The sequence below is a fragment of the Stegostoma tigrinum genome, chromosome 27, assembly GCF_030684315.1.
Source record: "Stegostoma tigrinum isolate sSteTig4 chromosome 27, sSteTig4.hap1, whole genome shotgun sequence".
NCBI lineage: Eukaryota > Metazoa > Chordata > Chondrichthyes > Orectolobiformes > Stegostomatidae > Stegostoma > Stegostoma tigrinum.
In genome coordinates, this window is record NC_081380.1 from 37,532,008 (window position 1) to 37,554,570 (window position 22,563).

The 22,563-nt window shown below is 41.8% G+C and overlaps 1 protein-coding gene across 1 annotated transcript; it reads left to right on the forward strand.

Moving 5' to 3' along the window:
- The first annotated feature begins 1,276 nt into the window (after positions 1–1,276).
- Positions 1,277–20,068, forward strand: nos2b (nitric oxide synthase 2b, inducible). The gene is made up of 26 exons (XM_048557628.2): positions 1,277–1,922; positions 2,587–2,638; positions 3,489–3,602; positions 3,926–4,074; positions 4,460–4,622; positions 4,719–4,810; positions 5,167–5,308; positions 6,483–6,622; positions 6,794–6,968; positions 7,792–7,893; positions 8,727–8,921; positions 9,581–9,663; positions 10,002–10,146; positions 10,385–10,489; positions 11,064–11,116; positions 12,043–12,217; positions 13,185–13,317; positions 13,452–13,530; positions 13,646–13,836; positions 14,211–14,368; positions 15,167–15,377; positions 15,795–15,882; positions 15,999–16,120; positions 16,763–16,911; positions 17,797–17,991; positions 19,175–20,068. Exons 1-26 carry the CDS (start codon positions 1,807–1,809, stop codon positions 19,223–19,225), a joined length of 3,378 nt encoding a protein of 1,125 aa, XP_048413585.1. The 5' UTR covers positions 1,277–1,806; the 3' UTR covers positions 19,226–20,068.
- Positions 20,069–22,563: the final 2,495 nt, after the last annotated feature.

Sequence of the window (22,563 nt, forward strand, 5' to 3'; positions counted from 1 at the left end):
TTCACTAATGTCCTTTAGGGAAGGAAAGTGCCACCCTTACCTATTGTGACCTACATGTGACTCCAGACCCACAGCAATGTGGTTGACTCTTAACTGCCCTCTGGGCAATTAGGGATGGGCAATAAATGCTGGCCTAGCTAGCAACACCCTTCATCCCATGAATAAATTAAAAAATTGGTTTTGACACTGTTTAGTTTATTAAGTGATGTAACATTGCAGAGGTGTTGCACTCAAGTCAGTTCCATTGTAAAACTGCAATGATTTTCAGCGATTGTGCTCGTTCTTTTACACTGCAGCATGTAGACTGCTTTCTCATTAGATCTGCAAACCATAACTAATCCACACCTGTTCTCAGTCTGACTGTCAGGTTAAGGGAAATCTTTCAGTGAGGCATTTCCCCAGCAACAGGACGACAGGGACACACAAACTATCACTTTGAACAGAGACAGTGAGAACTGCCGATGCTGGAGAATCTGAGATAACAAGGTGTGGAGCTGGAAGAACACTGCAGACCAAGCAGCATCGGAGGAGCAGGAAAGCTGACGTTTCGGGTCGAGACCCTTCTTCAGAAAAGGGTCTCGACCCGAAACGTCAACTTTCCTGCTCCTCTGATGTCGCTTAGAACAGTCCTGTACGTAGCTGCATTTCCATCGTGTTTGGGTATCGGTCAACGCGCACCTTTAGGCAAGTGGGGTAAGGCTTGAGTCTGTGTAGCTAATGCTCCCTCCTCTTCCCAAGCAACTCAGTGACAACAAATTACACTCAAGGGCATGTGGCCGCTGCCCTGTCAGCAAGCGGACAGGCATTGGGGACACAGCAAGATCGCACTAAACCGGAAGCTTTTGATGGCATTGATTTGGGCAGTGAATGCTGTCCAGGCATCAGGGAATTCTAAACAAAAAAAAACAAAGAATTACAGCCGCTGAAAATCCGAAACAATAACCGACCCCTCTCGAGAAACTCAGCAGAACCTGCTAATTCAGTGGAATCGATTGGCTGGACAGGAAACAGGGGCTCTGCTTTCTCTGCACAGATGCTGCCAGACATGCAGAGTTTCTGCAGTGCTATCTGGGAACTCTAGCCCGCAAAATAGGTGTCAGGCATTCTTTAATGTTCACCGAGAGGGAGGTGGGAGCAGGGGTTTGGGGGTTGGCGCAGGCAGTTTCGTCTCTGCGCCACCGTCCCTCAACCCTGGCACCAGAATCAGCAGAAAGAGGTCTGTGTACTCAGGTCACAATTGAGTAGGAGCCAGCTGGGAGTGCTGGAGTTCTAGAGGCTTTGGAATCTGAACGTCTTTCCGCGAAAATTAAGTTAGTTTCAAGGGAAACACGGGTAGCCATGTATGATGTCAGGGCGCTGAGAGAAGGGGGAGGTCTGTTTGCACAGGCGGAGCTACGGAAGGTGCCCACTCATTCGGACTGCACTGAAATGTTGCCGTGACGCGGAATCTGTTGCAACCGATGACGGTCTAACTTCTTTAGCCGGGAAGCTTGTAAATAACGTTGGGGATTTTCCTGAATTGCAATTCACCGGTCTGGCCATGTTTTGCATAAAGGAAGGTGTTACTCTTGGGACGTCTCAAGCATAAAAAGGCGGCATCAGTGGAGACCTGTATAGAGTTGGAATCAGTGACACTGGCACTGAACTTTGAAGGCACAACTTTAGCGGCGCAAGACACTCTCCGTTTTGTTGCTGTTGCTTGTCGTTGTTGAACGTTTCGTTTCTCGTTCGTTAAGGGAGAGGAGAATACCAAAAGCAAAGTCGCTTTCGTTTTGGGAAATAGAATAAAAGAGAAATCGAAGCAAGATGCTCTGTCCTTGGAATTTTCTGCAAAGACCCAGGTACAAGGCCAAATATGATCTCGGAGCGAAGTCGACAGTGGACCCGAACAACAATGAGATTAACACCAGCCAAGAAAAAAGGTACAATTTTAAATTTAATTTAACAACAGTCGTGAGCCCCGTTTAAGAGAACTTAGTTCAGTTTGTAAAGACAGCGTTCCTGACAAATTAATTTTAACACTGATAATCTGTTACAAATGTGACTGCAGGTGTTGACGAGCTGGGGGTGAGAGATTTGAGTTTTTATACGTTGTAGGTTTGCACATTTAGAGTGTTTTTATACCCAGGAATAAATATTTAAAATCGTTCTAATTATTAGAGCACCAGTTCCCCTCCTTTGTTTATTTTGATTTAGGAAATGTGTTGCGTGGGCACACGCTGCGCTATCAGCTGTTAACACAAACTCTGGGAACGAGTGGGAATGAGCTACCGTTAACGCGTTTCTCTGAACAGCTGCAGTGTTTTTATATTGTTTATCGAATTATTTGATAGATTAGCGACTCACAGCTCACGAAGCGAAACGGGCTGAACGAAAATAAACTAAAAACCGATATTTTAACGAACCATTTCTCTTGTTTAAAACATTGCGCCCCCTCTGCGTTAACCAAACAGGCGCTTCTCAGATAAACTCCAGATCGCTGACTGCTTTTTGTAAAAAAAGATTCACATAATCACAGAAAGGTGAGCTCAGAATGGCAAAGACCCCGTCGTTTGACATAACGATCTTATATGATTCTCTCTCCAGCCTTTCCAATGGACATATTCCGAACTTTAAGGCTGACAGCGCGGGCCCGGAGGTGAGTGATAACTTGAAGCAAAACAGAAATTTCGTTCGCAAATAGTGCCCAGCTTGGACTCACTTCGAATGGACCTAATTCGTAGGAAAACTCTAATTGATACCGACTAATTGAAATGATAAATGACAGCATCAGAATTCAAATTTTTAGAAATTAGCAATCTTAGATGAAGGTAACTTTGAAAATAGACTGCATTTAAAGATGTATTTCTGCACTGCCCAGCTTATTGATATTAATCCCTGACGCTTCTGGACCTGAGTTCATAAGACAGAGGGGATTTATTACAAAATATTCACAATACTCATAATGGCTCCACATCCCCATCTATAATAAAACTAAGGATGCTAGAAATCTTAATACAAACAAGCGTAGAAATTGCTGGAGAAACTCAGCAGGTCTTGGCAGGAGATAAGAGTACACGTTTCCAGTTAGTATGACTTCTTCAGTTCTCCAGCGACTTCTATTTTTGCTTATTCCAGACTGTTCCAATTCGGGAAAAAGTTTAATTTTCGAAACAAGCAAGAGAGATATTTAGACCAGAGAACGAATTCGTAATTCAATGCCAGTTTTAATATCATGCTATTACTTTTAAAACTATCTGTTCCATTACAACGGCACTGCAAGGATTCTCAGGGTCAGGCTGTATGAACAGATTTAGATATTTTTTATGTTATAAATTTGTTTCTTTAGAATAGTCTTGTGTGTTTACACAGAAACGATATTCTATTTAAATCAATTACTTTCTAATTATTGTAATATTAATTGTCCTGCTTTCTAAATTAAGGGTTGTGGCTGCTCTCTAATTATTTACACCAACTGATTGTGTTTTTTGTCTCTTATTTGCCAACAGCCTATTCCCGCGAAAGGACCCATGCGTTGTCCTTACGCCCCTAAGTTTGTGAAATTAATGAACATGGAGAATGGGAGCGTCTTGCAGGATACCCTGCATCAAAAAGCAGTCAGTGTAAGAACCGTTCAAACTTCCTTCACTCAGTACAGGGTTAGACATTGTCAACATATCCATCGTCTGCTTAAATCCTGCATCTGTTGTGAAATAAAAAAAAGTTGGGGGCTAAAGATATTCATCTTCACCCATGGGACAGACTATTGTCAATTGAAAGTAATTTTTTATATTGTACATTAAAGATCAACTCTACACAAAAACGAGTAACAGATCCTAATCCCTGTTTGAGAAGGGAATTGTAGAACCAAATCACAATATTTGAAAAGATTTTGTTCGCATGAATATGATGTGAACCTACATCTTACCCTCACTGTCTGTTTTAGAACATGCCATGCCAGTCTTCCTCCTGCAGGGGCGCTCTAATGACCCCAAAAGCCATGACCAGACAAACCCGAGACAAACCTGTACCACCAGAGGAAATCCTGCCTCAGGCGATAGACTTCATCAAGCAATATTACGAATCCTTCAAAAGGTAAGTGCAGCGTTATTCTCAATGCATGGAGTCATCTCTCTCCTGGGTACTGGTAATTTATCTCCTGATTTCCTCGGATTGATGGGGTCATGCAGGGCTGAGACCCTGTTACCACCATGTACAGGCAACATGACAGGGCACTTAGACACTATTCCTGTGGAACCTGCACTGGTTCTGTAAGGTTTGAACAATTTATAAAGGCATTTTTCTTATCTACCTGGAGATTTCAAATTCACTTGACAGGAAGACCCCATGAAATATGTTCCAGAACCTTGCTTATCAGATCAGATGCACATTGCATTCTTACATGACCTGTTAGTATAAGTGTTGGGATTGGGACAAGCTTCTGGATTAATCACACTGATCTTCCTCTTCCCACCCATAGCCCCAGAACCGAGGAGCACCTAGCCCGAATCGAGGAGGTTACCAAAAGCATCACAGAGACGGGCACATACGATCTGACCTATGAGGAACTGGTGTTCGCAACCAAGCAAGCCTGGCGCAATGCCCCTCGGTGCATTGGCCGCATCCAGTGGTCTAATCTCCATGTAGGTAGCCTTCCCTTTCTCACGGTTCTTTGTTTCTTTTCCCCTGGCAATGGAAACCCCCATCAACATCTGACATCTATGTCTGCGTCTCTGCAGGTGTTTGATGCTCGGAAATGCACCACTGCAAAGGAGATGTTTGAGCACATGTGCACCCACATCAAGTATGCATCCAATGATGGAAACTTAAGGTAGGAGTCAGGAAGCATTCTCATTGTGGCTGTTTAATGTTGTCCTTAAAATGACCCTGTGTTACTGCTGGGGAGCTAAGACATACATTATTAATCACTCCTAGTGGTACAGAACTCGAGTAATGTCAAGAAAAAATCCTTGTTGTCAAAGACTTCCTGTCTTGCAAACATCAGGACACAAATGCAAGAATGCCAAATCTAAATAATAATCGCATGAAAAAATGAGTTTATAAAGAGCCTTAAAGGACTTTACAAAGTGCCTTACAGGCAATGCAGGAAAGTTAAAATGTACTCATTTTGTAATAAAGAAAAATTGTTTATTTTTATTCCGCTCACTGGATAATTTTATTCTGTAGATCCACCATCACAGTCTTCCCTCAAAGGACTGATGGAAAACATGACTTCAGAATTTGGAACAGCCAGATAGTCCGTTACGCAGGGTACCAGTTACCCGATGGCTCTATCATTGGAGATCCAGCTGGAGTTGCATTCACACAGGTAAACTATAAAGCTCTTTGCAGTGTCTGGCATTGTGTCCAATAGATGAAGTTTACTCTCTGTGTTGCTAAGAAGGCCACAAGTATGTCGCAGTCAGACAAGGAACTTAAAGTCATCTTCAGCCCTTCGAAATCTGCTCCCATTGATTCATAACTCCAATAGCAAATGATGATCACAAGAGTTTCCAATCAATAAGAGCTAATCTAATTTATAAGAAGTGGAGGGGTGGTGAGGGAAGGTCAGACTGAGAATTCGCTCCAGCAAATAGAATGGGTTGGCAGATTTGAGTTAAAACTGAAGATATTAGAAATAAGGAAAGATTGGGACAGTGGCTTTTAAACAACAAACACTTTAGTTGTGAAATAAGTTTACAGGAGAACCCATTGGAATAGACAAATAAACAATACGGAACAACAAGATCATCTTGCAGTGAGAACCCAGAGTGCAGGAGATGGTGTAAAAGAATAGAAGGTGTTCGGATCCACCAAAAAAAGGCAGGCTTCGTTAGATCATTTATTTTTCATAAAATTCAAATATTGTTATGTTCTCACAAAAATTACCTTTGGGATCCTAGAATTAATTGAAAGAAGGAAATTAGATAAATAATTAAAATGAAAAATATGGCGGGGCTGTAGCAAAAGATCAAAAATGTTGGATGAATTGTCTAGTTCCTTCAAAGGGGAGTCAGAGGTACAATGGGCCAAATAGACTTCTTTGATGCCACAGCATTCTATGATTCATATGTTCATTCTGCCACAATGTGTATGGACAGGAGTCCCCCACTGAATGCTGCACAATCCCCACTTCTTCAATAATGCAGCAAAATACCACGTTAAAGCAACACTAAACTACATCTGCTTTCTCCTGTTCACCATAGCATTATTGCTTTATTTTCCATTTTTTCAGGAGGCCATTGAGCCCTCTGCCCTGTTCTTCTGTTCATTTAATTTATGGATGATCTGTAACACAATTCCATTTTCCCATCTTTAATCTTTTTTGGCTGATACCAAAGCCATTACTGTCCATTGTGGCTGTTTGCCTGCAAAGAAAGAATGAGTTCTAATGGGCCGGATGTATAATGTTAATGTTATGTAGGTTTGGCCAAGTGTTCTTTATAGGCTACTGCAAGATATTACTCAGCATTAAAAAAGAGTTGTTAATATCTTATTTTTAGGTGTGCATTGACCTTGGCTGGACCCCCCGTTTTGGTCGTTTCGATGTGCTTCCTTTAATCATTCAGGCCAATGGTCAGGATCCAGAAGTATTTGATATTCCACCAGAGCTCATTCTTGAAGTAGAAATTGAGCATCCAAGGTAGGTTCACCTGTCAAACTTCCAATCATTTACCTACACCATGGTCCCAAATCTACAATTCCAACCCACCTCTGTATGTCCATCTACCTGTAGAATAGGTAGATCATAGGCTGGTTTAATATGCCACAATGCAATGATTCGCATGACTAATACTTCTGCTTGTACCTGCAGGTTTGATTGGTTTAAGGAAATGGGTCTCAAGTGGTATGCTCTGCCTGCTGTGGCCAACATGCTGCTGGAAGTTGGAGGTCTGGAGTTTCCTGGGTGTCCTTTCAATGGCTGGTACATGAGCTCTGAGATTGGTGTTCGAGACTTCTGTGATGTTCAGCGTTACAACGTACTGGAGGTATGATCCATCAGCTACATAAGAACATTTTATGACAGTCAATTTAAAGGGATACTTTATCTCATTTGATTTCTGTAAACTGCTAAGTAATTGTGGATGATAAAGAAGCTTAAAATGAAACAGTTATGAAATAAACCATCATTATTGAACTCTTTCCCTCGTGCACCCACTATAGCCTGTCTAAAATCAAGCTCCTTTTATTACAGGAAATAATACAAATTTTAAACTCCAGCCTCTGACAGTTGCCTATATACCAGTCAGCAACTAAATACAGGGCTTCCTCCTCCAGTTTTCAATTAAATGATTGAGTCACAGTCTCTTATTCAAGACCCAAAGTAAAGAGCTTCAGCAAAGTTAAAATGAGTATGAAACAAGATGAGATTCATTAAAGGTCAGGCTAAGTCTGGCTTAAGTTTTCAAAAATTCTCGGGAAAGAAAAAAACCATGAAAGAGAAAGAGAGAGAGAGAGACAGAGAGAGCCAGATTGTTTTGAGATAGCAGGAAAGTGTGAGTAGAAGGAGGAGGCAAAGACTCTATTTTGACTGTAGTCGAGTAAAGATGCAGAGAGAAGGCAAATGTGGAGCTCAGCAGGAAAGAGATCATGAGATGCAGACAAAATGCTTTGCAAATGAGTAAGAGGTCAGAAGTGAATGATGTTCACATTGCAAAATTGTCAGGAACAGTGAGCAAAAGTTGTTAAAATACATGACTAAACGTGACCTCTTTGTACATTAGTTAGGCAATCAATGTAAAAAGTTGAAGTATTTGCAAGGTTCTCTTTTTTGCATTCGGTCAAAATGAATTCCTTTTTGTTGGAACACAGGAAATTGGTAAGAAGATGGGATTGGAAACAAATAATCTGGCGTCTCTGTGGAAAGACCAAGCGGTGGTGGAGATCAATATTGCTGTGCTGCACAGCTTCCAGGTGAGAAGACAATAAAGATGATGAACTTCAAGACAATTTTATTTTAAAAGCAGCATGTTGCCATTTCAGATACATGCAAACTTGACACATTCAGGACACCCTATCCAGACTGCTATCCTATGAACGAAATGATTCAGTAACCTTTTAGAATATTATAAAGCTTTTCACCACGTAATAGCAACACTACTCAATTGATGAAGGTTATGAGCATTTCACCTTTTTAGGGTATTTCACTAAGGCTGATCCAGAAGCAAAATTGACTTACAGTTAGAACTTGGATCATTTCTTGAGGATACATTCCACTATGGTCTCCTGATTGAAGGTCCAGATTCAGAAAAAAATTGGAACCAGTATTCCCTGGTGGCTTTTCTGGTGGAAAATACTAGGAGATCCATACAGAAATAGGGAGAACCAAGTACACAGTGATTGACAGCACAGACATTGTGAGTAGAAGAGAAGGAAATCCATGATTCCCTTCAAAAGCATGAACTTTTCCAAAGAAAACCACCAAATTCCTACATTTTCCCTTGACCTAATATCACACAACCCAAAGTGTTTAACATTTGTCTTCAGAGATGTTGCTTTGCATCATGAAAATAGATGATGCAAATTCCCCCAAACCGCTATTGACCAAATTCTTATAGTAGCTTCTTCATTGCTCTGGGAGTTAGTATACAAAATAACTCATGTCATCTTAAAGGTAGCTCCCAGGGTTTGATATCAATACATCAACTTCACCTGTAGGTTTGTCACATGCCATCTGATTTCCCACTCATTCACTAGCAATTCCCACAGCCTTGAGTTTTGAGCATGGTGCTATTTTTTTGTTCCAGAAAAAGAATGTGACGATTATGGACCACCACACGGCTGCAGAGTCCTTCATGAAGCACATGGAGAACGAGTTTCGGCTCAGGGGAGGCTGCCCAGGCGACTGGGTCTGGCTTGTCCCACCCATTTCTGGAAGCATCACACGGGTGTTCCATCAGGAGATTCTGAACTACATCCTCAGCCCTTTCTTTTATTATCAGGTAACCTTCCCTGTGATAAAATTCAAAGGCCAGGGGCCCAATTCTCATAGAGTCATAGAGGTACAAAGCACGGAAACAGGCCCTTCGGCCCAACTCATTCAAGCCAACTAATGTTCCTAAATTGTGAAGTGTTGGTGAAAGGTTTTGTAAAATAGAGCCAATGAAACGGTGAATTTCCACCATTCCCTAGCTGGCCTCAGTGGTTCGGTAGGAAAAATCCGATATACTTGTTCTCCACATGTTAAGGAAGAAAGCAATAAGCCAAGATTTTTACTCTCAATCATCGTTCCTGGCATAAATGGGATGTCGGTGCACTCTGGATTCGGGGATTGGAGTACTGTCGTGTGATGATCCAAAGTTTTGACAAGGATCATTAAAAATGAATTCAATCCATACTAGGGTGGATGCCCAGTTGTTGTACATATTTAAGACTTGAGTTATCTTACTTTTGGACACAAAGGGAATTAAGGGCTACCACAATGCAGTGTGAAAGCAGAGTTGAAGTTAAAAATCAGCCATGATCCTAATAAATATTGGAATAAACTTGAGGGTCTCCCTTTGTCCTCTGTCTGTATCTGAAAATTGCAGAGAAACCAAAACATCCAGCTTTGAGACAGTATCACTTAATCTAACCATCTATCAATGTCCTCCAATCGCAGGTTGAGGCATGGAAAACGCATGTCTGGCATGATGAAAGCAAGAGACCAAAGAAGAATGAGATCAAATTCAAACATCTAGCAACGTAAGTGCATCAGAAATATTCCACCTTCTTCAAATGAATTTTCCCCAGCTTTCCTTTGTCCAGACTGTCTTCCAATCAAAACTCCCTGCTCAATATTTTGTCAAAATGTATTTGTTCCTAAGATCTGAAATCTTCCCTCTTTCTGCTGTTCAACCTTCCACCTCTCCTTCAGTGGGTTATGAGCTTCTAAAGCCCAATGATTCAGTAACACCTCTTCTTCATTTGGTGTTGTCTTTGCAAACTTCTTAAATGTACTTGCAGCAGGACTGAAGCAACTTCAGCTCCTTTAGAGGCATGAGCCAATTGTTAAAGATTAAATGAAGTTGCTTTCCTTCCAGGGCAGCACTGTTCAGCTCCATTCTGATGCGAAAGACCATGGCCAAAAGGACAAAAGCGACGATCCTGTATGCCACAGAAACAGGGAAGTCAGAAACCTTTGCCAAAAAGCTGCGCACCTTGTTCAACGGCGCCTTCAACGTCAAGGTAAACAAGAGGAAGAAAGGCACGGCTGCATTTGTATAGCCCCCTTTCACGTTTCCCAGTGCACGTTGTTCCTTTCCCTGTTTACTTCAGTCATTTCATTGCTAAATCTACAAAACTGCAACTACTCATTTAGAGCATTCCATTGTAAGATAGTCTAAAGAACTGCCTTGTTGTAAAGTTGTGTATTCATCCAGGATGGTCCTAATGGTTGTTTGGATGCAATGTTCTTTATTATCAGGTTGTCTGCATGGATGATTATGATCTGAATGACCTGAGTCAGGAGTCACTGGTTTTAATAGTGGCAAGTACCTTTGGAAATGGAGATTCACCTGGAAATGGAGAGGTGAGCAGCATGTTTTTGGAAGAAGTCTAACCTCTCAGCAATGCCTCACACAAAAGGAGCAGATTTGGTTATGTTAAGCTAAATTAACACATCCTATTTGAGCTTTGAATAAACAACATGAATCGTAATTGAAGTTCACAGTGTGTTATGGGGACATCAGTGATTACTAACACTGACATCAAGCTGGATTGTGAAGATGGGAGGTGGGATCGGGGCTATGGATTCAGGAGGTTAAATCTTAATCATTAAAATACTTCACTATCAGGAGAATTGAGCAGAGAGGGATTTGCTGGGTGGGCTAGACAAGCGAGAAATTATTTTGAGAATGAGTACTCATCTCTCTGAATAGGATGAAGAACATTGGGCAGAACGGGGCTGGAAAGATTACAAAAGGCTAAAATGACCTGAAATGTACACCAGCAAATACGTCAAAAATAGGATTTCATATCAAGTAGGAAGTGAATAGTAGTAAAGAAATTCAGGAGGAAATATTGTAAATTCTCTTTTTAAGAAACTCCCCCCGAATGGCGCAGAGTCAATTCCTTCTATTAAAACATTTGTTTTGTAATTACAGATGTTTAAGAAATCCTTGTTTACAAAGAAGCCATTGAAACCATATACATTCAGGTATTTCACTTGATGTCAATTTTGCAAATGTACTTCATGCTTGCATCAGCTTCATTTGCTTAGGGTTTCTATCCATTGATAAATTAAGGGATTTTGTAGCCTTCGTTGACAATCTAGACCAATTCTTCCTTCCAGTTCAAGTCTAGAAGTTAGAAATATCCCAATATCATGGGCAACATTTGTCCTGTCAACCAACATCTGTTCGCATATTGTAACTGCTGTTCTGTGGGAGATGGCTGCATATAAATTGACTGCACAACAGCAAAGACAGCATATCACGAAAGAGTTTGCGGGTTAGTGAAACATCTACAGTTGTCCTGAAGCTGTGAAAACTGCTAAATAAACACATGCAAACATCAATTAAGTATGCCGTCAATTAAGGGAAATTCCATTTGACCTTAGTGTTGTTAGTTTATATTAAAAATTAACGTTAAAACAACCATTACTCCACAATTTGAAACCTGTTAAAAGGAATTTCATCTGTTCCTAAATGTGCCCAGAATTTGGGGTAATGGAAATGTTGGAAAGCGTTCAGGATGGGCTGCTCCACTATTGGGTCATTCGTGTATCCCTGATCTGCCCATCATTATGAGATGCTAGGCTAACCTTGAACTGATTTCCTCACGCAACAACTTACATTTGTTGACCATGTTGCTTGTTAGAAGTCCATCAGGATAGATAATAAAATAAAAAAACCCAACAAGACAATCTTGACAGCCATAGCATAGACAAGTTAAGAACAGCATGGAAATATATACAGATATATATCCCTTTCTTCTGGAAGCTCAAATGATTTCGTTTGTGCGGCACATGCTAAAGAGGCAGGGTGGATTGTAACTTATAAAATGAGCAGCTTGATATTTGAGAAAGAGCCTGGTTCACCTGAACTAAAAGTTAATTTGGCATTTTATGAATCTTCTTTGCAGCTATGCCATCTTTGGACTTGGCTCCCGCATGTACCCGCAGTTCTGTGCATTCGCCCACACCCTCGATAAGAAGCTGGCACAACTTGGGGCAACCCAGTTGTCCCCCACAGGGGAAGGCGATGAACTTGGAGGCCAGGAGGAATCCTTTGTCGACTGGGCTATCACCACTTTCAAGGTAGGGGGCTGCATTGCGCTTGGCACAGGGACTACCTGTTTCCGAGAGAGCTTTCTACGTCTTCAGCTGATGTAGTGGTGGACTAATGCCAAGTAGGAGAAGCACTATGTTTCCCTGCTTCACTGCATTGATGCAAAGAGAGTGGGAAGAGCTGACAATACAGCTTACCTGAGAAAGGAGAGAATCTTTGAAAATCATTTTAATACATTTTAAGAAAATTGCAAGCCACTTTTACTGAACACTCTGAGGTGATGGCTCTCTCACATCCTTGTTACATGCCCCCTGTCCCTTTTTAAAGTCTCCCACGTACTGCCAATAAGGAGGACCGAAGCACATACCTTCAAGGTCAAGAATGGCCTGGGGCGACTGTAAATGTTTTTTATTCTATCCAATCTTTGCAATGTCGATATCACCAGCAAGAGTTGACATTTATTGTGCATTTGCAGTTACCCTTAGAAGGTAATGGGCCAGCCTGACTTGCTTGGCCACTTCAGAGAGTGGTTAAGAGCCAATCACATTGGAACCACAAATAAGCCAGTCTAGGTGACATCAACGGGTTTCGTATCATAAAGGACACTAGAAGAACATTTGGCCTTTTTTAGACAACCTGACAGTTTTGCAGCCAAGTTTACTGATTTCTGGAAACTGAGTATAAATTGTCCAGGTCCCCTTGCAGGATATGTAGTCTCACTCTCTGAATTTCAAATTCAATCACATCAAGACTGCACCATATCTATTGACTATCCCCATTCTGAGGAAATTTCTTGTTCCGTATCACCATTAATCAGAAAATGTGATTTTACAGCAAACTTATCTTCGACCACTATATGACACTTTGTACCTTGCTACAAATACTCCGATATCCGTCAGACACATGTCGAAATCTTGTAGAAAACTGGTCAAAAGTGTTACAGTTTTGTACAGCATTTTAAAAATTGTTTTGTTCTCTTATGCTTTTTTGAAACAGATGGCCTGTAAAGCCTTCCATGTGCGTGGGAAGGTGGAACTGGGTCAATTCAAATCAACAACCAAAAGTGATGTCTGGGATCCCAGCCGATACAGATTTGCAACAGAGACAAGGCCCCTGGATCTATGTGCAGGTAACCATTCACCTGCACACTGAATTGGGCTGGTCACCCAGCCAAATTCTCATTGCTTAGGACTTTTAATTTTAAATTTGAAAGTTTCCATTCTGTAGACAGACTAATAATAATTGATGTTTTTATTATCTTAGCTCTCTCCAAAATGCAAGGAAAGAAAATTCTGCCCATGAAATTCAAACTGAAGAAAAATCTGCAGAGCTCAAAATCCAGGTCTGCTGGCATTTTAAAACTTGTTTTTCTTCTAAATTAAGACCTAAGTCTTTATTTGCAACTCTGTCCAAACTCATCCCTGTCAAAAACTTAACCTGGATCTCTCTGGTTATAGCCGGTCCACCATTCTGGTCGAGCTATCCTGCACAGACACCAAGGAGCTCCAGTATCTGCCTGGGGAACACATTGGAGTTTTCCCTCAGAATCAAAAAGCTCTTGTCAATGCATTGATCGAAAGGCTCAAAGAGACACCAAGCTCTCACCAGTGTATCCAAGTGGAAGTTAACAATGGAAATAGCGTCAAGGGTAAGTCATGCTCTTGAAGTATTTGAATTTTCTTGCTAGTTCTCTTCAGTGCATTACTCTGATACAATGGCAAGACCCCATTTGACATATCTGTGCCTCTCCTGCAGGCCAGAGCCAGTGCAATCTTCACCTTTGGTCACAGTGCAGATTAGATCAGGAATCTTTTCAAACAAATTATTCAAATTTCCAATTCTGTTCCTGCCAAAAGTGCTGACACCTTCCAGTGGCGCATCCACATTGTCACATGGAAGTTTCGATCCTTTGCTCCTTCAGTTTTTGAGATTTTCCCTGTAGTCCTGAAACTGAAGAAGAACATTTCAGATCTGTTCCTATCTTGGGTCTTAACTGACAGGATGTTCTCGGCTTTCCCACAGACTGGAAGGTGGACGAGAGACTACCGGCTTGCAGTCTCTCACAGGCTTTCACCCACTTTCTGGACATCACCACCCCACCTGGCCCCCAGCTCCTGAAGAAGTTCGCCCAGTTAGCAACTGATGAATCAGAGAAGAATCGACTGCTGGAACTGAGCCAGGTGAGCATGGGCCTGTGGTTACCAGCCTGGTGGGTAGCGTTCAGACACAGGTGACCGGACTGTAGCCCCACTGTGCTGTTTTACATCCCACTCTCAATTAGAGCTGTCATAATAGCGGAAAGTACAAAGGCACATTTGAGCACAGCAAGAGTTCACACTCGGCAGTAGGAAAAATTGGCAAGTATGTGCCACAGCTGGGTAGACCGGGTTGGTGCAGTGACTGACACTCTCTGAAGGACACTAGTGAACCTTAGTGGGGCTTTTATGACAATTCTGGAGCATTTGTCCCACCTGGCGGCAATTCTAATATAATCCACCCACCCAGAATCTGACAGGATTTGATGCCATGTCAATGTTACAGACCAACTGATTCAATTTTCCACTGAAAGGAGATTTTGGATGAAGCGTGAAGGTGGGATTGAAAAGCAGCATTCCACACAATCCTGTTAGATTTCTGCCTGGCAAATTTGGTTCCAGTACACTGGCTCCAGTACACAAATTTGTTGAATTTGGTTTCACACTTTAATACAGTGGGATTTGAAACCAGTACAATTAGAATTATATCTGGAAAGAGTCAAAATGATGAAGAAGGCAGAGATAGGTGGGTGAATGGATCATACATTTCAAAGGAGGGTCTAATGATATGAAATTTCCTGGGACATATTTTGATGATGGGGCATATTCTTCAAGAGTCTAGACTTGTTGAGAAGGTGACAATTAGAGATAGATTATGTGCAGGTAAATGTTGTGCATCAGACAATGCCTAATATTGAATTCCATTTTGTTACCACTCTGCAGAATACACAGGAGTATGACAAATGGAAATCTTTCAACAACCCCAACATCCTAGAAGTCCTGGAGGAATTTCAGTCCGTCCAATGTCCTGCCTTGTTCCTCCTCACGCAACTAATGCTGCTCAAGCCCAGATATTACTCCATCAGTTCATCCTTAGCTATGAACCCAGGAGAAGTCCATCTGACAGTCGCTGTGGTCAACTACAGGACGAGAGGTAACACAATCAGTTATCAACTGGACAATTTGTTTGCTTTAAAGGGGACTGGGCCAGCCAAGATGTTAGAATATATTATTAAACAAGGAAGTATCTATTGATCAAACTTTAGAGTCAAATTTCCAACAAGGAGATCTTGGCAGGGTGGGGAACAAATTTGTTTCAATGGTATAATACTTTATAGAGCTGATTAATGAGGGCAAATAGCACTGTGAGTCAGGCAATTCACAGTTAACTCAGTTTAAGCTTAAGATCAAACCTGTGTATTGTTCATCAACAGAAACGATATAGGTTTGAAAGAGATGTAATCCTGTCTCAATGTTCTGACTGGGTTATTGTGCTGGAATTATTCTGAATGGGTTATGGATACATAACTGAAATGTGAAAATAAGAACTAATGGTTTTCTTTATATTTAGATGGTGAAGGTCCTATGCATCACGGTGTCTGCAGCACCTGGTTGAACACAATGGAAACGGGGGAACTGGTTCCATGTTATGTGCGCAGGTAGGTCAGTTTGGTAGCACCCTTTGAAATTATACCTTGCAAGCTCTCCATCTGCTATAGCCATGCTGGCACCGAAATGGCTCAAAATTAATATCAATGTCATGTCACAATTTCAGCACTGCGGGATTCCACCTGCCAAAGAATCAATCAAAGCCCTGCATCCTGGTTGGCCCAGGAACAGGAATCGCTCCATACCGAAGCTTCTGGCAACAGAGAGAGCATGACTCCGAGAAACGAGGTATGTTCAAATTCCTGATGTCTTTCCCTCAGATTCCTACATCCTGGGCTGCATCAGTTGACACATAGCCAGGTTCTGCTGATGTCTGAGCTCACTGCTCAGTCACATTTACCAACTGCACCCAGGCAGAAATAGCAAGGTTCAAGCTGGCTAATTGCTGTCTCACTTGGACAGGTCATGCACAACTTCTGATCAGCAGATAATGATGATGCTTCTTAGACCCATCTTTAGAAAAGGAAGAATTGCATAACCAGTTGAAGAAGATAGCTATGAAAAAGAATGAGGAAACAAGAGAGAGAGAGGCAGCATTGGCATGGGATATTGCAATGCTGTTCCAGCTCCCAGATTTGAGCTGAATGCTTAGTTAGCCATCTATTGCTCTCTATATTCTAATAGACCATCTCCATCACCTAGGCATTAAAGAATTAATACTCAAAGACCACATTGTACAACTTCAGGCTGGGCTATTCACAACATTCCAGCAGTAACAATAACCATGGCCAATCCTTGCTTGCCTCAGTGATTCATTAGATATTTAAACTACACTATGCCTCCTCTTCTCAAATGTCATCATAGGGTGGGCATGAGCTGAGGCTGCTTTTGCACTGAAACTCAACATTTGTTTGTTTTTGCGGCATTTAGGAATCAAAGCTGGTCCCATGACTTTGGTGTTTGGCTGTCGGAACCCAGAGTTGGATCATATTTACAAAGAAGAAACCCTCGCACTTAAAGATAAAGGCATCTTGAAGGGTGTTTACACAGCTTACTCCAGACAGCCAGGAAAACAAAAGGTAACTGAGACCATTTTCTAGTTGATAGCATTAATACGTTTTATTATGTTTTGAAACCCCTTGTGGGCTCCCTAGTGATTGTGTGCCCCAGTGTGATACTAAGATGCACCTAGTGGCTGGAGTGGGGCCCAATTAGTTACCCAGCTTGGCTAAGATACATAGACAGTTTCTATAGTCAGGAATGACCATCGGCATTGTGCGTGGGGGAGAAACGTAATTTTTAGTTGCAAAATATTTTAACACCAACATTGCAAAGAAAAGCAGGAGAATACTCCCATTTTTCTGAGTGATGCATATCATTCAACCAGAGATCGTGCAAAGAGATTCATTGGTCATTCAGCTCGTAGCCATGCTGTGTACATGTTGGCTGAATCACTTGCCTACAAAACAACGACAGTACAGCAAATGACATTAACTGGCTGCAAAGGGTGTCTTGGTGTCTTTGAAATTCTTTACCCGGTAAAGGTTCAAGCTGGCTAATTGCTGTCTCACTTGGACAGGTCATGCACAACTTCTGATCAGCGGGTTATAAATGATCAATCACTAAGTATCTTTAAGACAGTGATCGAAAGATTTTTGATCACTCAGTAAATCAGGGGAATAGGAAAAGGATGTGGAGTTGAGGTAGAAGATCGATCATGATCTCACTGAATGGCAGGGTGGACCTGAGAACCACTCCTGCTTCTATTTCTTATGCTCTGAGGCTGAGTGAGGTTACTTATGAATACAAGATGATCAGCCTTTGAATGGCAATGTGGACTCAGTGGTCCAGAATGGCCTTCTTCTGTTCCTACATCTTAACGTCTTGGAAGGCCTTAGTCTCACTGCAACGTACTGCCACATCGATGTATCCTTACATTCCCATGTCTGCTTCCGTTCCCCCAGACATACGTACAAGATATTCTTCGGGAGCAGCTGGCCTCTGAAGTCTACGACATACTGTATAAAGGAAATGGGCACATCTACATCTGCGGTGAAATCAAAATGGCGCAAGATGTCACTGAAACTCTGAAAGGCATCATTGCTAAGCAAGGTGGCATGAGTATTGAGGATGCTGAGGAGTTCCTCACAAAGCTGAAGGTAGGTAACCTCTCCTTAAGACATGCATTCTCAAATGCATTCCTTCTCCTATTCGATCCCATTACAAGTAGTGAAATGTCAAAAAACCTATGGTTTTCGGTTACCCTCGTGTCTGACAGGAACAAAACTAACGTTACTATCTAAAACTGCAAACTGAGCAATCGCAAAATGCATATAAAATGTTGCCTTTGTCCGAAAAAAACAAGCATGCCTTTCTGTGTAGCTCATGCCCCAGTTACCAAGGTCCAGGAAACTTAGGGACCAATGAGTAAGGAAGTTTGAATAGCCCCAAGAAATGTAAGCTGGAAAATATTATGACGATAAGTCATTTGTATGGACTTCATTATACATACAACAGCTTATATTTCCCTGAAAGTGGCGTCACAGGTAGATAGGATAGTGAAGATGATGTTTGGTACAATTGCCTTTATCGGTCAGTTCATTGAGTATAGGAGTTGGGAGGTCATGTTTCAGCTGTACAGGACACTAGTTTGTCCACTTGTGGAATATAGGAAGGATGTTGTGAAACTTAAAAGGGTTCAGAAAAGATTTATGAGGATGTTGCCAGGGTTGGAGGGTTTGAGCTACAGGGAGAGGCTGAATGGGCTGGGGCTATTTTCCTGGAGCATTGGAGGCTGATGGGTGACCTTATAGACGTTTATAAAATCATGAGGGGCATGGAGAGGGTGAATAGGCAAGGTCTTTTCCCCAGGGGTGAGAGAGTCCAAAACTAGAGGGCATAGGTTTAAGGTGAGAGGGGAAAGATATAAAAAGGGCTTAAGGCAATTTTTGCTCACAGAGGGTGCGTGCATGGAATGAGCTGCCAGAGGAAATGGTGGAGGCTGGTGCAATTACAGCATTTAAAAGGCATCTGGATGGGTATATGGGTTTAGAGGGATAGGGGACAAATGCTGGCAAGATCCAACAAGTGACCAGATTTATTTAGGATCTCTGGTCGGCACGGACAAGTTGGACTGGAGGGTCTGTTTCCATGCTGCATATCTCAATGACATTACATCTCTGAGAGTCCATGGGAGCACAAGAAGGAAGAATTTGGGATGCAGATGGTTGTAAAGGGATTCTTACAGGATAGCGTGTGACGCAAGCTGATGTTCTCCATAATAATAGTTGTTCTACATTGTCATTGTTTTGTATTAACCTCAATTTCTCCTTTATTTAACAGAACCAGAAGAGATATCACGAAGACATCTTTGGGGCAACATTTCAGAAATAACAGTTCATCCCCATTATGGAATCAAAAAGCACCAAAAAGACACTTGTGCCAACTCATACGAATGATAAAGGAAAATTTCACCATATATCTGCTGACCGACGTGTGGGCCAAAATGAATCAAATTTTTATTGTAACTTATAGCATTCAATCTCATACTTGCTTTTATAAACACAAGAGGAAATCCAAAAACTACAAAAACAGCACTTTTACTTCACATTTCAGTGACGTTTTGAGAGATAGTTTTTTTTTCTTTTTAAGTGTGCACTGGTTAATTTTTGGATAATTCAGGACATCTGTGTTCCAACAGAAGAATACGGACTTAATTATGTCAGAAACTGGTTTGGGCAGGGAAGCATATCATTGGAGAGTGTCAATCAATGTCAGCCATTTCAGTGTCAATACTAATTGAGCCAGAAATACATTATTCCCTGGTCCTTGACACTTTTCGAAAATGGCATTACATGACAGCACCTTGCACCCCCCAAATATATTTGTTACAGAAATAGATACTCCACTTCTTACTGATATTCTGATGTCCGTGCCTTAAATAATGTCACAGCATTGCTGAATGTAGATTCTGGGCAGCGCTTATGAAAAGCCTACAATTTAAGCCCAAAAATATAACTAAGCCAGTGGAAGGCAGGTCAGTCTGATACTTGTTTACAACAGCCAGGAGGTCGCAAGAAATGGCTGGTGAAATCAAGTTTTACCATGCACTTTAGTATAAGAACACAGTATGGTTAAGAGTGCAATATCCAGTATCGACTGATACATTGAGACTGATAAAGATTTAGAGGGTGAAAGTGGCAGCTGGCTGCTATCTGTGTAACTATCATTTGATAAATTATGAGTTTTAATAAAGTTAAATGAATTGTTACTGTTTCGATTTGTGTTTCAGTCAACAGCTTGTTGAATCACTGTTACTCACCTGCATCTGTAAACATTGTGTTAACAGATTTAAGGAACAGGCATTTTCTTTAGAGGGAGATAGAGAGAAAGAACAAGGGGGAACCCCTCCTGATATTTTGCTCACAATGAAACAAGCTCACACCGTCAAGTCAAGATAATCATTTTGGATTTGACATCTATCAGTGAGTTGTACTCTGTCTATGACAGAAAGTTGTGTGTTCAACTCCCACCCAGAGACTTGAACATCCAATTCAAGTAGACACCCCTCCATGCAGGACTGAAGAAATGCTGAAAAGTTGGACGTGCCATTTTTCAGAGCAGACTTTTAACCTCACCAGATGGACGTAAAAGATCCCACAAAGAAGCACAGAATAATTCTCCTCAGTATCCTGTCCGACACTCATGTCCCAAACAAAACCATGACGGCAGATTATTTACTCCGTACCTCACAGCTGGCTTTTTGGGGATCTTGCTGTGTAAAATGGGCCATCAAATTACCTACAGCACAACAGCAACCACGCTTTTAGTGCGTTTTGATATTAGAGGTGATGAAAAGCACTGCATTAATATTAATTGCTACAACATCCTGATACGTCAGCAACTCATCCATCAGAATTTTGAGCCCCATCAATGTGTTTTGTACACTCTCTCTCCTATGTCACTATCAAATATTGCATGGGTACAACATGGAGTAGAAGAAGAATAAAGTTCTCTCTCATATGCACCTTAACATCCACCTTCAATACAGCACCGTCTATAACAACAATTGGACTTTATTTCTGTCACATCAGCAATCAAGCTAGATCCTTACTTTGCGATGTCATTCCACTTTAGACCCAAGGGAACTGTTAACCATAAACTCCAAGCAGGGCCAGTGGAGCCAGGAGGCAGTCATGGGTTTATGAGAGAGCAGCAAACAGAGGTAGCAACTTTTTAAATGGCAAAAACTGAAAGCATCTGGTTTTCCCAAAGCTGTCCAGTGAAACACAAAACTGTCCCAAAGGGGCTTTCCTGCTCACAGCTCCCATCAGCTGTTTTCTCAAAATACAAGAGTATCAATTGACAGTTAAAGATAATGGGAACTGACTGCAGAGTTGCAACCTGGTAGCCAGTGAGGAAAAGCTGTAATTCTCCTGCAACTGTAGGAGCAGTGAGCACAGGAGAGATAGAACTGCTCCTCCAACCACTGGTACCCTCATCCCACACTTGGCAGACCAGCCCCTCCAAACACAGATTCTGTCTGAGATTCCAGATCCTGGCCAAAGTGTGATGTTGATTCAGGGAGACACAGAGACTATCAGCTCATGACTTGTTTGGAAGAACTCCCAGTTGCAAATTGGCATTGCAGTATAACTGCTGACTAGTCATCAATATTTAATTAACTGTGGAGTCATCCAGTAACAAACCCAAAAAAAATCGATGACAGCAGTGGGTAAGTTGTAGAGGGGACTCAAAGGGCCAGAATGTATGTGTATTTAGGAGGGCAAGGACTGGTTAGGGGTGGTCAACACAGCTTTGTGCATAGGAAATCATCTGACTAATTTAATTGAGTTTTTTGAAGTGACAAAGAAGATTAACAAAGGCACAGCAGTGGACATTGCCCATAAGGGCGTCAGCAAGGCATTCAACAAGGTCTTGCGTAGTAGACTGGCTATCAAGGTCAGGCCACATGGAATCCAGGGTGAGCTTGCCACTTAGACAGAAAATCAGCTGGAAGATAAGAGACAGAGGGTAATAGTGGAAGGTTGTTTATTGGACTGGTGGCCTGTGACCAGCAGTGTGCCAGTGATTAGTGCTGGTCCACTGCTTTTTGTCATTTGTATAAATTATTTGGATGTCAATATAGGAGGAATAATTAATAAGTTTGCAGACAACCCCAAAATCGGTCGTGCAGTGGACACTGAAAAAGGTTATCTCAGAGTACAGTGGAAGCTTGATCAGATGGGTTGATGAGTGGCAGATGGAGTTTAGATAAATGCTAGGTGTTGCATTTTGGTAAGGCAAACCAGGACAGGACTTGTTACATGAATGGTGAGGCCCTGGGGAGTGTTGGCAAGCAGAGAGACCTTGGGGTGCAGGTTCATAGTTCCTTGAAGGTGGAGTCGCACATAGACAGTGTAGTGAAGAAGGCATTGGAGACATGGGTCTTTTTTGGTCAATGCATAGAGTGTTGGAGTTGGGATGTCGTGGTGCAGCTGTACAGGACATTGGTCAGGTCACTTTTGGAATATTCTATTCAAGTCTCATCTCGCTGCCATGGGAAAGGTGTCGTTAAACTTGAAAAGGTTCAGAAAAGATTTACAAGGATGCTGCCTAGGTTGTTGGGTTTGAGCTAAAGGGAGAAGTTGAATAGGCTGGGGCTGTTTTCCCTAAAGCTTTTAATACAGAGGGATAACCCTATAGAGGTCATTATGGGTAGGGTGAATAGC